Source organism: Mytilus edulis, chromosome 10 (assembly GCF_963676685.1).
Source record: "Mytilus edulis chromosome 10, xbMytEdul2.2, whole genome shotgun sequence".
In the NCBI taxonomy this organism is placed as follows: Eukaryota; Metazoa; Mollusca; class Bivalvia; order Mytilida; family Mytilidae; genus Mytilus; species Mytilus edulis.
The window spans coordinates 32,806,816-32,822,760 of NC_092353.1; the positions used below are offsets into that span (position 1 = coordinate 32,806,816).

At 34.1% G+C, this 15,945-nt stretch overlaps 2 protein-coding genes and 1 long non-coding RNA gene across 3 annotated transcripts; all 3 read right to left on the reverse strand.

The window, feature by feature from the left end:
• Positions 1 to 422: 422 nt before the first annotated feature.
• On the reverse strand, positions 423 to 10,152 carry LOC139490941 (uncharacterized). The gene is made up of 2 exons (XM_071278088.1): positions 9,956 to 10,152; positions 423 to 1,928 (listed from the first exon to the last, which is right to left on the reverse strand). Exons 1-2 carry the CDS (start codon positions 10,094 to 10,096, stop codon positions 720 to 722), a joined length of 1,350 nt encoding a protein of 449 aa, XP_071134189.1. The 5' UTR covers positions 10,097 to 10,152; the 3' UTR covers positions 423 to 719.
• LOC139490942 (uncharacterized) lies at positions 5,093 to 9,410 on the reverse strand. Its single transcript, XM_071278090.1, has 2 exons — positions 7,876 to 9,410; positions 5,093 to 6,217 (listed from the first exon to the last, which is right to left on the reverse strand). The coding sequence occupies exon 1, from the start codon at positions 9,135 to 9,137 to the stop codon at positions 7,890 to 7,892; it is 1,248 nt and encodes a 415-aa protein (XP_071134191.1). The 5' UTR covers positions 9,138 to 9,410; the 3' UTR covers positions 5,093 to 6,217; positions 7,876 to 7,889.
• A 1,690-nt stretch (positions 10,153 to 11,842) lies between the features above and the next one.
• LOC139490943 (uncharacterized) lies at positions 11,843 to 13,639 on the reverse strand. Its single transcript, XR_011656441.1, has 3 exons — positions 13,520 to 13,639; positions 12,601 to 12,768; positions 11,843 to 12,383 (listed from the first exon to the last, which is right to left on the reverse strand). It is a non-coding gene; the product is annotated as an uncharacterized lncRNA (long non-coding RNA).
• Positions 13,640 to 15,945: the final 2,306 nt, after the last annotated feature.

Genomic DNA, 15,945 nt, shown 5'->3' on the forward strand with positions numbered 1-15,945 from the left:
TGATGGACAATAAACATCAAAGACTAGAAGGACTTGTGGTGCCTCTGCATTGAATAAATTAAAAACAAAAATAACTCAACATTTCACATACAATCCTGTATATCACATTTTGGTACCACACGACTATAAACAGACAATGGGTGGGATGAGGTGGGATTAAAATAACTTCACTTGCAGGCTATAAACATACATTACAGTACAAACGTTGCCTATTCTGTCAAACGTTTGCCTCCTCATTGAGTGGATATTAAACAAATGAGACAGAATCACATGGACTTCCGCCTAATTTAATTGGCCAATGAGGTTATGACCATATCCTCAGTGTCCAATATCTTCTTGCTACAGTTCCATTAAGTTATGGGTAGCAGAAACTCTACAGACTTCCTGAAGATGAAACCCAAAATCTCAAATACAGTATAATGCCTCTTCCCAAAACTCAAAATAAAACATATCTTCTTTCTTAATATTATTTATTACATAACAAGTGTTGTACAGATAACATAATTATACATTGCTCTTAGATTCACAAAATGTATGCATGGGTATTTTATAAATTTAACAATAATAACTTGTGCAATTTCAATTATTCAAATAAAACTTATCAAAATGATAGTTACGATGAAAACATTTTTAATTACCAATGCAAGTACAATGAATATGGTGCAAATACTTCATTAAACTTCCTCAATCTTAGGGCTAGATCACAATTAAGATTACTTTTACTCTTTGTTAAAAACATGAACTAAACCAGAATAGTCAGCTTGTTCTTTAAATACAGTTTCAATATTTTCAGACCCATTTGCAACTTGAGATAATCTCAATGCAATACTGCCTGCATCAACTAATGTATGAATTCTACTATAGTACTCGGCACTTGTTCTGCCAAACCAACCAATATGTTTCATTGCCTGGTCTACATTTTCAGCTGCCCCTGATAAAGCCATGGTAACTGCACAACCTGATCGAAAGCTATGGGGGGTTTCTCCTTCATAAATTCCCAACAGTGATAAGTAATAACGCAATCTCTCATACATGACAGAGTAATTGACAGCCTTATCCAACACTCTGCCTTTTTCAGAAACTATTCTGAACAAATAACCTACTGACATATCAACTGTACTGACTTGGCAAAAATTAACATAATCAAGCAGACCTTGTACAGGACAAATAGACAAGTCATCACACTTTTTAATAACAAATGTATTACTCTTTCCCTTATCACCTCGGAGTGTCTTTCCAAACGTATGTTGAAAAACCAAGCCACTATTATCATTTAATACTTTTACCTCCTGAGCAACAACTAAAGAAAGGTCACTAGCCCTATCACCTGCAAAAAATTGTAGTTTCATCCAAGCTCTATCTCTATACAGAATATACCTCTCCCGTAATGACAGACCAGGACTTTTAATTTCCCTATCAATGTATGAACACATTGCCTTAATTTTTGATAAAAATATAGGCTTAGCTTGTTTTGGCAATACATGTGCACTGGCTTGTTCTTCCCTGATTAGTTTAAGATATTCTTTTACTATGGGGGCACAAGCAGGGTTACCAGACTTAGAAAAAATGTCCCAATATCTCCCAAAGCCATTATCATCAAATGTATTAACCAATTGATTAATCACCCCTTCAACTGTACCGGAAGCCAGTCGTTTTGGACAAAAACAGTCAAACTCCCCCTTTTGGCCTAAATGTTTGCAATGAACACCGTGAATAGTAGTTTTTCCAGAAAAATCCTTCCAAATTAAAAATCTTCGAATATCATCAGGTGTACAAACTGACAAATGTTTGCAATCTAAATCTTGGAGAAATTGGAGAAAAGAACCTTGAAAACTTTTCTTCCTCTTGTGACCTGATGAACAAGTTATTCGTTTATCTAACTCGTCCATTCTTCCCTCAATTTTTTCCAAATCAATGTCACTATTTATCTGCAATGACAAATATAAGGTCCATTTTTAGGTCAATGACAAAAAATTTAACAATTAAAATTGAAAATATCTTAATAGGACTTATAACCTCAAAAGAAATACAATGCACATGCATTACCCAATAACAATATACATATTTTTCATAAATGAAAAGATTAGCAACACTGGTACATTAAAATTATACAAAACATTCAATTCATTTTAAGTTCACTTGAAATATCCGTATTACAGATGTATTACTTCACATGAAATATAAACAAAAATAAGATCAAGAAAAAGAAACTCTGAATGCCCACAATGGCCATCTTAAACCAAATTCATCAACAACAAAGCCTTTCCTTGAAGGTGCTTTGACAACCCCTTTTTGACCCCTAGCTCCTAGAAGAATGGAGGTTGATGAACAACTAGTCAACATTGGCCACCACATAGGAACTGGATAAAGTTCAGGTACCACAACTGTGCAAGAAACTGACTGTTCCTTCAAAAAACATAGCAAAGGAAAAATCAATACATAGGGTGGATATACATACATATTAGATTCTGCCTTTAAATCTTGGGAAAACACATTAACACCAGAGGTTTCTGGTGTTAACCATGGGGTAAAATGTCTAAGTGGCCTACTGTCTACTGATTGCATTACATTCGAGTCTAAAGACATAAGATCAACAGTATGTGGACCAAATCGAGAATCAACTAAAACCCATGAAGCATTACTCAACATAGTATCAGCCGTGTTCAAAATTCTAGAAGGACCATCAGCCTTATTCAGTTCAGATGGAACAAAACTTAGATGCAAATCAACATTTTGCCCAGCGACCAACTGAAATATATCCTTCATAATACAATTCAAGGCCGGACATTTGCTCCCTTGACTATTCCAGGCTCCTATTACCGCCATGCTATCAGTTAATACATCAACCCGAGAGTCTAATAAAGATTTTCCCAAAGATTGCAATGCCTTCAAAATTGCTTCAGCCTCCTTTTCATGAATAGGTCTAGTATCATCAGCCAACCAATAATCACCCATAGTCAAATGGTTGTCACCTAAATTCACAAGTGCCCCATATCTATAACCTGAAGAGTCTGTAACCATGTCAATCTTATTATGAAATTCTGGTCTCCATTTTGAGAAGCCTTCCCATTTGTCCAAAAATTTCCAATATTCAATCTCCTCTTTAAGAGGTCCAAATACCCTAACAGGCCTACTACATTTAGTACAAACAGAAATAGCAGCATTCACCTCCCTGCAAAAAAGCTTACAGCCAGGTACAGCTAATTGCATACTAATACACTTTCCAGAAAACCTTTGTAAAGTTCTCAAGTCTACCTCCTTAGAAGACAAAATAAATTTACGCAACTCAATAAATTTTTTCCGCTTATCCTCTGGTAAAATAAATGCTTGCTTTTCCGAATCAACGAAAAAACCAAGAAATTTCTTACAAAATTCTGGAACCAATGAACACTTCTTAAGCGAAAGAGTATACCATAACCTTGTCAAAACCTCCAGCATAACATAAACCAACCTCCTACCTTCGAACTCTTTCTCCTCACTAGACTGCAATGGGCCCCCTCGAGTTACTGAAAACCTATCATCAATATATAATGTATTCAGTACATTTAATTTTCTTAAATATGATGTTACACACATCCCTATTGACTGGTATATGAATGGGCTTGCTTTCCAACCAAAGGGCAATGTTGTGTAAGTCATGTAAAATCCCCCAAACTGAATACCAAAATATGTAAATGAATGTTGACTAAGTTTAACATGGTCATAACCTGACTTTTCATCATATGTTACCATTAATGCATCTTTCTGTACTAATCTAGGAATATCTTTCAAAGTTTCAAGATGAAATGGTAAATCTTTCACCCACAAATTTAAAAAACGTTCATCATGGCATAAACGTGGCTTGCTGGGTTCGACTGTAAGTGGCATTACTATTCTAGGGGGTTCACATTCACCAACTGCTCCCAACAGCTTAACTGAACCCATAGCAATTTTCTCGCATAATTCTTTTGAAATAAAATCAACATGTTGCTTACAAATTTTTGAATTTTGAAAATATTGATTTGGAGGGATATCCGAATCATAGAAACGACCCTTAAAATTTCCTTTAAAGTATCTGAAAATATCTGTAGCATCAACCCCATTTATAAGCCATTTTAGTATATCTTTATCATCTGTCCCTACTAGAATATCTTTCCAGTTAGACAAATGGTGATGAATCTGACCGCTTAGAAAAAGATCAGGATCACGCAAAGGAAAAGTCCCACTATCAAAATGAACACCACATGCACCATTCAGAACTTCTTCAGCCGAAGGAACGTGTGTTGTAAGTGAAGGAGTTTCACCTCCAAGTGTTACCCATGCTGGTTCTTGGCGTACTTGTACCTTTTCGGGATTAAAACCACTTTCCATTTCCCATTCTGGAACATGAATGTTGAATGAATTTAAACTTCCCAATGTATTACTATTCTGAAGAGAAAATAAAACTCTCTCTATATCCAAGAACCAACATAAGAGCACTTTAAGGAGAAACCCCTTCACCTACAATCCACGTGGAACATGTAGAACCACTAGGGTATCAGTGACCCTTGAATTGTAAATGAAGACATTTCAAATAGAGAAAAAATAAAATAAAATAAAAAACAAAATATTTCACAATAAATTAAAATTCCCCAATTAATTTAACAATTAAACGAGTCTTGCCTTGGTAAAAGGCGAAGTTTAATTGTAATTTTATGAGTTGTGTAAACACTGAAGGGATTAAATGAGATTGTGCTGCGCATGTGTGAACTTCAGTCTTCAAAGTAAAGTTTTATCAATATGACAAACAACGAAATACATATATACATATGACCCACAATAACTACATATAGGTCTCCCTTAACTAGGGAGGGAGGGTGTGGCATTTAATCCCTTCAGTGTTTACACAACTCATAAAATTACAATTAAACTTCGCCTTTTACCAAGGCAAGACTCGTTTAATTGTTAAATTTTATTTCGTTGTAACACTTCCGGGACCAAATGAGACTTTAAAGCCATAATGATAAAACTGAATACCAAGATAAGAAATATATAATGTCTTACCTTATGATTAATTCTTCAACACATTAAAGCTGAAAGAATTTTCATCTTTTTCAATCTTTTTATTATAAAATTTTGCAAATGTTTTTGCATCTGACCATCCTGCTTTTTGTAAGATACGAGAAATAGGCACTGCATTCATCTTTGCTTTAGAAACTGATGCAGATCTAACACTGTGAGCTTTGAAAATTGTTGTGTCAATATTAGCTTTTGCCATTACTACTTTTATCCATCTAGAAATTGTATCTCTTGAAACCGGCTGATGTGGTTTCACATAACTTAAAAGTAACGGTTCATGTTTCCCTCTAAACAATTTGGTACGAAATACATATTCTTTATACACAGTATATACACAAAGTCTCCTATCTGGAGGGTAAGCCTTTATATTTACAGTTGGCTCCTTATAACCAGGTCGGCTTTGTTTAACAAGTTCATTCAAAACAAAAATAAATTCTCCCTTCACTTTATGTACATGATTAACATTCATGAAATGAATTGATTGAGCTCGAGCTGCATTTGTCAAAGCTATTAACATCGTAAGTTTTAATGTTAAATCTTTCAATTTTAAATATTTCACTGGTGATAGGCTACGCAAAAATTGTAGTACTTTACTAACGTCCCATGTAGATTCATATCTAGGTCTGGGTGGACGAAGATTAAAAATTCCTTTCATGTATCTTATCACCATTGCATGACGTCCAACTGGAATACTGTCAATAGTAAGTCCTAAAGACGAAAGAGCTCCTCGAGCTAGATTTAAACTACTATAGCCTAAATTACCTTCCTTAAATAAAGTTGTAAAAAATTCAAGCACTGTTCCTACAGAAATTTGAAAGCAATTAATTTGTTTTTTGTTACAATATTTGAACCATTTCCTGATATACACTTGGTACTGTTTCTTTGTACTTGATTTCCAAGACGACATGAGTATGTGGGTTGTTTCTTTAGAAAATCCTCGTTCTCTGAAGCTACTCCTGACACTAGACATGCAATTAGTTTCATTTTCTTGTGTAAAGGATGAACAGATTGTGGATCGTGAGGAAGATTCAAAATCTTCTTGTTCTTTGGAAGAACGATTGGATTGTCTGTTAACAACTGCATTAGTCTCGGAAACCAAGTTTGTGTCTGCCAAAATGGAGCTATTACTACTCCTCTTGCACCGTCCTCTCTGATTTTGAAAATGCACCGGCTCAATAAACTGAAAGGAGGAAACAAATAGACAAACTGAAAATATGACCAATTTATACTAAATGCATCAATAAATGCAGATAATGGATCTGGCTTCCAAGAGCAGTAATTTTCTAATTGGAAGTTTAATCTAGATGCAAACAAATCAATGTCTGGCCTTTGCCACAAAGTACATAATTGGTCAAAAACAGACCTTTTCAATTTCCATTCTAATTTGTCATCAAATTCTCTAGATTTTTTGTCTGCTAGATTTTCTTTGCCTGCTATATGAGTGCATGTCAACCAGATGTCATTATCTTTACAAAACAACCAAATCTGTCTTGAAATTGTATTGCAATCTATGGACTTTGTGCCGCCCATATTTGATATGTAGGCCACTGCCGTAGTATTGTCTGTAAGAACCTTCACATGCTTATTTATGATCAGATGCAGAAAGGATTTTAATGTATAATATATAGCTAATATTTCTAAATAATTTATGTGATTTTTTGATTCTTCATCTGTCCATCTACCTCCAATTTCATTATCACTTAATATGCCACCCCATCCTAATAATGAGGCATCTGTTTGAATCACAATTTGTGGACTACCATGGCTTATATGTCTTAATTCAGTAGACACATTAGCAACCCACCATTCTAAATCTCCTTTCATCTGATTAGAAATAAGCATGCTTTGTTCAAAATCTCCTTTTGAGTTTTTTAAAGCTATAATTTTTTCCTTTTCAAGGTTACGATAAAACAATTTACCGAATTCAACGGCAGAAAAAGAGGAGACTATAAGTCCAATGACTTTTGCTACATCTCTAATCTTAGCTAAGTTTCTCTGCAGTAACCATTTACATTCTTTTACTAGGTTTTGTTTTTTGTCTGCCGTAAGGGTTATAATCATATTTTCTGAATCAATAATATTACCCAAGAATATAATTTGTTTTGATGGTTGAAAAACAGATTTGTCTTCATGTATGACAAATCCTAATTTTGACATTAATTCAATTGTGTCATTTACATTTTTATTACATTCTTCTATAGTCTCTCCTAATAAAAGACTATCGTCTATGTAACCAACATTCACATGACCTAAAACTCTAAGACTAGAGTAAACAGGTTTTAATAATTTAGTAAATATTCTAGGTGCGGAGGAAATCCCATTAGGTAAGCATGTGTATTGAAAAAGTTTTCCGTTCCAATAAAACCGTAAAAACTTTTGATGTTCCTCTGCAATTGGAACACTATAATAAGCATGTCTCAAATCAATAGAAGCCATAAATGATTTGCTAGTTACAAGTTTAATGGCACTTTCAAAAGTGTCCATTTTAAAATGATGATACTCAATGTATTCATTCAACTTCTTAAGATTCAAAATCATTCTATATTCCCCATTCTTTTTTGGCCTTAAAAATATAGGCAATAAAAACTGGTCTTTCATTGACTGAACTTCTTTGATAACATCAATTGCCAGTAACTTTTGAATTTCATTTGAAACAATATCACTTTCTTTTGAGTTAAAGACAGATTTTACATTAAAAATGTCTTGCTTAGGTTCAACATTATCTATGAACTCTATATGACAATGGCTTACTATATCTAAAATAAATTTGTCAGAGGTAATTTTTTCCCATTCATCGGAAAACTTTTTCAATACACCAGCTTTAAAACAATGACTTACTTCATTTGATGTATCTAATACTTCTGTGGATTTCCTCCTCTCTGGGAGTTTTTTGGAATAGGGCCGGAACCTCGACCTCTTCCTCCTCGGAAGCCACCTCTTCCTCCACGGTAGCCACCTCTGCTAAAAGTACCTCTGTGGCCTCCTCTACCACCTCTGAAGAAGCCTCCGCCTCTACCTCTGCCACTACCAAACTTCAACTTGTTTCCAACTTTGGAACAATCTTCAATGTCCTTTGCAACTTTAGAGACATCATCTCCAAAAAGGTTGTTTGTGTAAGGAACAGAGTGTGAGCAGAGAGGCACATATTCTGCCATCATTTCGGGCTTTAAAAAATCCCTTCTAGTCATATTCAATTGGCGGTTTGCATGGCCCAACAAAGCCAATACATCATTACATTTGTCAATGTATTCTCCACTACCAGAGTTACCATTGGCATTGTTGTTTTCGTCAATAGCCATTTTGTTGACAGTTTTTGTTAGAATTGTTGCTGCTTTTACAATAGTTCTTTCAAGAAATTGTAATTTTTTATCAGCAGATTGTGCTCCTGGTGAAATTACATTCCACATGAGTTGGTTTATTCTTACAATAGATAAACCTTCACAATTTTCAGGTCTTGCATTATTTTCATCTTTAGTTAACTCAGAGTATTGTTCCTCATTCATACCATTCCTGAACAACTCATTGACATTATTTGCCAAGACCTCATCAATTTTGACATCACAAAGTTCTTGAACCTTACATCTCTTAGACATAGATGAAAACCTATTATCATCTTTGTTCTGCTTCTTAGCAGGTGGTTCACTTTCATTGTCTACATTTTCCCCATCATCATGGGGGTTTTCTTCACCTTCATCATAATTATCATCATAATTATTACCCTCGTCATATTCTTCAATGTCTTGTACCCGGTCTTTTAAAGACCTTATATCGTCAGATTGTCTTTTCTGACCTTCTTGGATTGAGACTAACATTGACATGATTGCATCATGATTGTCTACTTTTGCAGAGGTAGAAGGGCCAGGGTTTTGAGTTTCATTACTATTAACCTTCGCTGGTTTCTTACCCTTTACACTTGAAGTGTTTGCTCCGCCACTCGCGGAAGCTTTCGACTTTGTCGACTCATGTTTCCTTTTACCAGCCGCGCTGGAAACGGAATTTATCTTCTCGGACAGAAGCTCATCTTCGTCCGTATTACTGATGTCTTCAAGTGAAGACTTTCTTTTTGAGGCGGACCCCTTTTCGATCATTTTCTCCGCCATGTGTTTTCTTTATAACCGGTTTACGGCAAAGTGCCGAAACCAGGTGAAAGTCGTAAATTTTTACCGAATTACATCCGGTGATTACTAACTTTTATTTATCTTATATCAAATTTTATTAATTATAAAATGAATACCAACTACGTTGGTTTAATATTTAATCTGAAGTTAGGACAATTCAAACTACGTCCGAACTGCCCAAGAGCTATCAGCACACTGAAGTTCACACATGCGCAGCACAATCTCATTTGGTCCCGGAAGTGTTACAACGAAATAAAATTGAACATACAAATATACGAAAAACATTATTTTCCCTTTGCAGCCTTCATTTTGTCACAGTCTCTTATCTGATGACTTGTACTCTCGCAAAACAGACAAGCACCTCTCTGACGTATTCCAGAATTTCCAAAATTTCCAGAATTTCGGGGTCTACCCCTATAATTATTATTAAAGCCACCTGGATATGGCGGTTGCAAGTAAGGCATAGCATTGTATGGATACATACAAGGAGCCTGGTATGGCGGGTATAAATTATGCAATGGCGAATCTTCAGGTTTTGGAGTAGTATCCTTTTCAGGTTGCTTTTCCTTTAAACACTTCGACACAGCTTTTGTGATTGCATCCGCAACCTTACCACCCAGTACGGACAAACACAAAGAAGAGATATCTAATTTTAATTGATGTCGGTTTGCCTGACGTGTTAACTCTTCAAAGGTATCGGCATCATCATGATTAACCCGTCTTGCAGCTTTAGCAAGTTCCTCCAGAGTAAGTAATATGAGTGAATCACTAGGATTATCTTGCAGACAAAGTGTCCTCACCTTCTCCTTTAAGTTCTTAACAACTTCTTCTTTTGTAGTATTCTCTAAGTTAGCAATCCTGTCTTCCAAATCGTCCCTCTTCCTTTTATTTGTCCCATTGTTGTTGTTGTCACCACTACTCTGCACAATGTCACCACTCATCTGCACATTGACAGGATTAGCACTAGTAGTGGGAGTCTTAAAAACAGAAAACAAAATCGGTCTTAAAAACAGAAACAAAACCGGTATCATTATTAACACACATTACATAACACCAATCAATGCCAGTGAATCACTATTAATATCAAAATTCTATGTAAATTAGGGACCGTTCAATATTTATCAGATGGATGGGCCGGTGTATTCTTAATATTGATTCATTAAAAAAGTTAATGCCCATCCTTTTAAATTCTGAAAAAAAAGTCCTCGCCCATCTAAAAAAATCTATAAAAAAAGTCCTTGCCCCTCTAAAGCTTAAAACAATCAAAAAATATTAAAGTTCTTTTTCTATTTGAAAGTTTGCAGGTTTATGTCTTGAAATCAAAGAATAGACTTTGGTGTAAATACAAAATTTAAAATGTGCTAGTTAATTCCATTTATATATAAATATTTAAGTGTGTATCAGAACCATACATTTTATTGTTTTTAAAACCAGCATGAATATACATGTATATATTTGATTTTATATTTGCAGCCTCAGATACAATATTGATTTAAAATAAAGAAAATAATTTAAACTAAGGGACAATAACTCTTGGACTAGTAAAACTATTATCATATGCTGAATTACTAATTATTGTCTTAATAACACAGCATGTTAAATATAGTTCAAATACCAATGTCCCTTTATCTAATCTTTCAAAAAAGAAATTATGGTCTTTTTAAGCAATTTAGGCAGACATATTTTTGACTTTGATGCACCCTTTTTCACCTATTAATTAAATCTGAACATTTGACAGTAAAACACCAAACAACCTGGCATTCTGTAAGATTAATATATAAATGAGATAGCTGTAGAGTTATATGAAGATCTAAATTGATTTGAAAAAGTTATAAAAAAGTTTAAAGATGACTATCCAATGATTTGGCCTAAACTGAAAATTTAAGCTTGTTTTAACCTTTTTATTAAATCCATAAGGATGACACCAATTCACCAAACTACCAAACAACCTGGTATTCTGTAAGATCAATATATAAATGAAATAACTATAGTTTTATGGAAATCCATGTTAATTTGAAAAAGTTATAAAAAAAATTAAAGATGACTTTCTGGATTCGGCCTAGACTGAAAATTTTAGCTTTTTTAACCTTTCTATTAAATCCATAGAATGACAGCAATTCACCAAACTACCAAACAACCTGGTATTCTGTAAGATCAATATATAAATGAAATAATTGTAGAGTTTCATGAAAATGCCAGTTGATTTGAAAAAGTTATGAAAAAAAATAAAAATGACTATCTGGATATAGCCAAAACTGAAAATTTTAGCTTTTTTTTAACCTATTTATTAAATCCATAGAATGACAGCAATTCACCAAACTACCAAACAACCTGGTATTCTGTAAGATCAATATATAAATGAAATAATTGTAGAGTTTTATGAAAATCCATGTTGATTTGAAAAAGTTATAAAAAAATTTAAAGTTGACTATCTGGATTTGGCCTAAACTGAAAATTATTGTTGAGACCATGTCCCTTATGTTTTTTGTGCCTGCAAAAGGAATTTCCTCCACACCAATAAAATTGAAAGCAAATTTTTTTCAAATAAAATAAGTTCTAGCCCATCTACGATATATATTAAAAAAAGTTCTCGCCCATCCAAATATTTCCACAAAAAAAGTGCTTGCCCTGCCCCATTTTGCACCGGCCCATCCATCTGATAAATATTGAACAGTCCCTTACCACAGTGTTGTCAATATTTTCATTTATAAATATGAATAAACATATACTTGGATTCAACCAGTATGGATTACGTCACAGTAAGACAAGTAATTATGTATTAACCAACAAGACAATTTTATATTTTTATATGCTCGTTATGTGGTACAATTTGTTGCTCATAAGTGAAGGCCACACAAAGACCATAAATGATGGCATTGTCCAATTACTTCTTAGGTTATTATCTCATTGGCATACAATTTTAGAAATTCTCTAGTGCGATCATTGATTTGTCTTCTAAGCTTGTCATCCTAGTCAATGTGCAGAATTGTATATGTAAAATTCAATAGATTTAATTTTATCTGCCAGCCAAGACATTACATTCAAAGTGCAGGACTAGAAATTACTTACTTGATCTTGTGACTGGGTTAAATCTTGTCCACTAGGTTGCCCATATTCATTTGCATACAGTATCAAACAATGTGTGGCCCACCTGGCTTCTTCAACTGTATTATCTCTATTGGCAAATTGAAGTAAATCTTGTAGTTCTGCACCAGTTAAATCCAGAACCTGATCAATAATTTAAAACAAAAAACATGACAAATAAAACTCAACAGAGCTTTTGTTTTACTTCTTGTACTAGTAACCTTGCTAAATTTAAATAAAACTGGTTTATTTATAATGTATTACAAAACACTTGACTTGCATATGATTGTCTATAAATGGTTTTAAAATAGTAGCAAGATAAATCAAGTCAAACAATGAAATGATTAATAGTACTACAAACCTGTTGCCTCAGATCATCCATGGATAAATTATCCAATTTGTTGTCCTTTTGAAAACGGGCAAACTCCTTTAAGCCCTGTGGTTGTCCTCCTCTTATTCTCTTAATAGCTGCCACTAACCGTACCCCTTTTAATGAGTGCCTCCGTTTCAAACACGTGGGTAAAACCATCTGAAAATAAATACACAACTCTACACACTAGTCTAGACATCAAATGACCTTGCGCACCTGTTGAGGGAAATCCCCTTTTGGTATTTTTTAAAAACTATCTGAAGTACCACACATAATAAACGAACATAGGCAAATGTTATTTATCATTATAATCTTAAAGAAACAAACAACATTTTTAAAAGTGTCTATCATTTGATTATATAAATCAAATCTTATAAAATCTATGATAACACGTGTCGAGCGCACCTTTCGCCACGACGGGATTGTTGAAAATCTTTATACCTCATTAAATTTCGTGAGAAACTATGAAATGAACATATCTTATCAACCAGTTTAGAATATAAATACAATACAAATGTTAAAAAAAAAAAAAAAAAAAAAAAAAAAAAAAAACATTGGTCCTATAGATATAATTTATTTCGCACTCGACCTCGTGGTGTCGGACTTTCCGGCCAATCTAAAATTTATTATATCTCCTTGGCCCTGGTTATTTTTTCAAATTATACCTTATAACCCTTGTCATTATTCTTCAATTATATCTCAAAACCTCTTGCTTTATCAAAAAATAAATATTACCATCTCCAAATAAATCAAACCATCTCCTTGGCCCTCGCCATTTTTCCAGTATCATATCTCATGGCCTCTTGCCCATTTAAAAATGTATTATATCTATTGCTATTCTCAAATTACATGACCTCTTGTCATTCTTATATCATATGGCCTCTTGCCATTTAAAATAAAAAATATATACCTTTCCTATGAAGTATGTTGCCAACTTGGCCTGAGCAGTCAGGACACGGTCCGCTCTCTTCAGTGGATATTAAACAAATGAGACAGAATCACATGGACTTCCGCCTAAGTTAATTGGCCAATGAGGTTATGTCTATAGTTAACGTTGTGTAGAACTGTAAATGGATTTTTTAGATACTGGTAATTTTTTCTTTCCATAAACTGTATTGTTGTATAGTTTTAATAGTCTATTAAAATTGAAAATGGAAACGGAGAATGTGTCAAAGCGAAAACACAATCCAACCATAGAGTAGAAAACAGCCCAAGGCCATCCATGGGTCTTCAACGAAACTCGAGAATCCAAAACCGAGACAGTAAAATGTATCGGCAAGTTGACTCAATTGCGAGGGTTAGTAGTTCGCTCTGTAGGATAATAGATAATTTTCTTTTACATTTAAAGGTGGTACACATGTAGGAGGTGGTTGCCAACTCATTGTTTAAATGACAGGTAGATCAATTGTACAAATCACTGGTAGATCTGTTACAATTGAAGAAGGCTTGCTGGTTATATTCCTTTAAGAAAGTTGAACACCATCAGCGTCGAGCATTCATTTGGTCTATTAGAATGCTTGACATTTGATCCTTTTTACGAATTTCCTTTTATTCAGTCACATAGTAACACATCCTCTTTACTCTGTAAGTTATCATTCTTAAATCTAATAACGGACCCGTGGGTGTGTTCAAGTGTATCTTAATTTTTGTATTAATTTTTTTGACACAAATCGAATGAAAACATTTGTTACACTGTAGTTAAGTTTAACGTAAAAGCACCTCTTAATAGTTGTTCACAATAAAGGTTAACGAAATTTTGGGAAATAAAGTCATTTATTGTAACCCTTGGGCAAAATTATATCAATACAGGATAATAAAATAATCATTTTAATTTTAGTATGAAGAAATATGATGAAAAATTGTCTCCCCCACGATTTTTTTCCATGACATTTAAGCAATTATAACATTTTATTCAAGTGTAACTTTACACCCATAAGGAAAAATAATTATGCACAATGCCACTTTGTCATTACGTTAAGAGAGAGAAGAAGTATACGTTAGATGTTTTATGAAGATTTTAAGCCCAAGGGGTATCTGAGGATTTCTGAATGCTCATAAAACATAATCTAGTATTGTCTGGCCAATTTAGAATATACTTACACTTTCGAGTGACCTTACAAAATAATCCTTTTCAATTGTAACAAGTACACACCCGTGATATCGCGATTATAAGATACACAGTTTTTTTTGCTTTCAAATCTTTCTGTTTGAACCCGTCGACCTGGAACTTATCAATTATTGGTAATATTAATTATTTGGAAAACGAAAGGTCCTGGATATCCAGGAATGGAGTATTTTTTAATCAACAGCATTGTCCTATATTAGTTATCTTAGAAAGTCTTGCTGATTGCTGAATAAAACTACAATAGGGAACAATTTGACAATGATAAAATTTAGTAGTGTCAGCCCTTTGATTATGACCCGTGTATATAGCAAAATCCTAAATACACCGTTTGGTGGTGCGCCTGTCAAATGCGGAACGTACAGATAAGGTAATAGCTAACAGGTGAATATACTATTGGTATCGGTATCGGATTCGACCAGGAGTTTGTTAATTATTGGCAATATTAATTATGTGGAAAACAAAAGGGTCTGGAGTGGTGTAATTTTTAATCTACACCATTGACCTATATTAGTTTTATATAGAGTTGAATTCTTTGATTTGTCGTTTTTACCCGATGACGGCTGACAAATTGGACCTCGTAATTTTAGTATTATAGATATTCAAACCTAAATAAGAATTCACTTTCTATTAGTTATCCCACGAGGACGCGGTTTGTAATTGTAAGATCACCCCAATGGCCTGAGGCCAGAGTGTGATCTTAAACTGACACACCAAGTCCGAGTGGGATAACTATTTTACATTCCAGCTGTTTTAGATTAGACGACAAACCATTTACAATTCATAAAATCTAGTTTAGAACGCCACACAACCATTATAATATACTTTATATATTATTGTATAATGTATACCCTTTATGACCCCCCGAACACGATGAGTAGAAATAAAACAATGTCAACTCGCCCCATACCACTGGCCAATCGACCCACACTAGATTTCAATTTATAAAAGAATCGACCCACTTGTTTACCGACTCGCCCCACTTTTGAAAAAGTGTAAAAATCAAATTAAACAATCAATCTGACAACTAACTTATTAACGAAAAGCACGGTGGGTATGGTTGTCCTGCGAGAGAACGTACTGTGCTGGTGATTTGGTCCTGACGGGTGCTGGTGGGTCCTGATTCTGTGCTGGTGGGTATGTTTACATTGTATCAGAACGGCAATAAAACGACTGTTTTGTTGCTTAATTTTTCTCTGATGCGTCATAAGTAC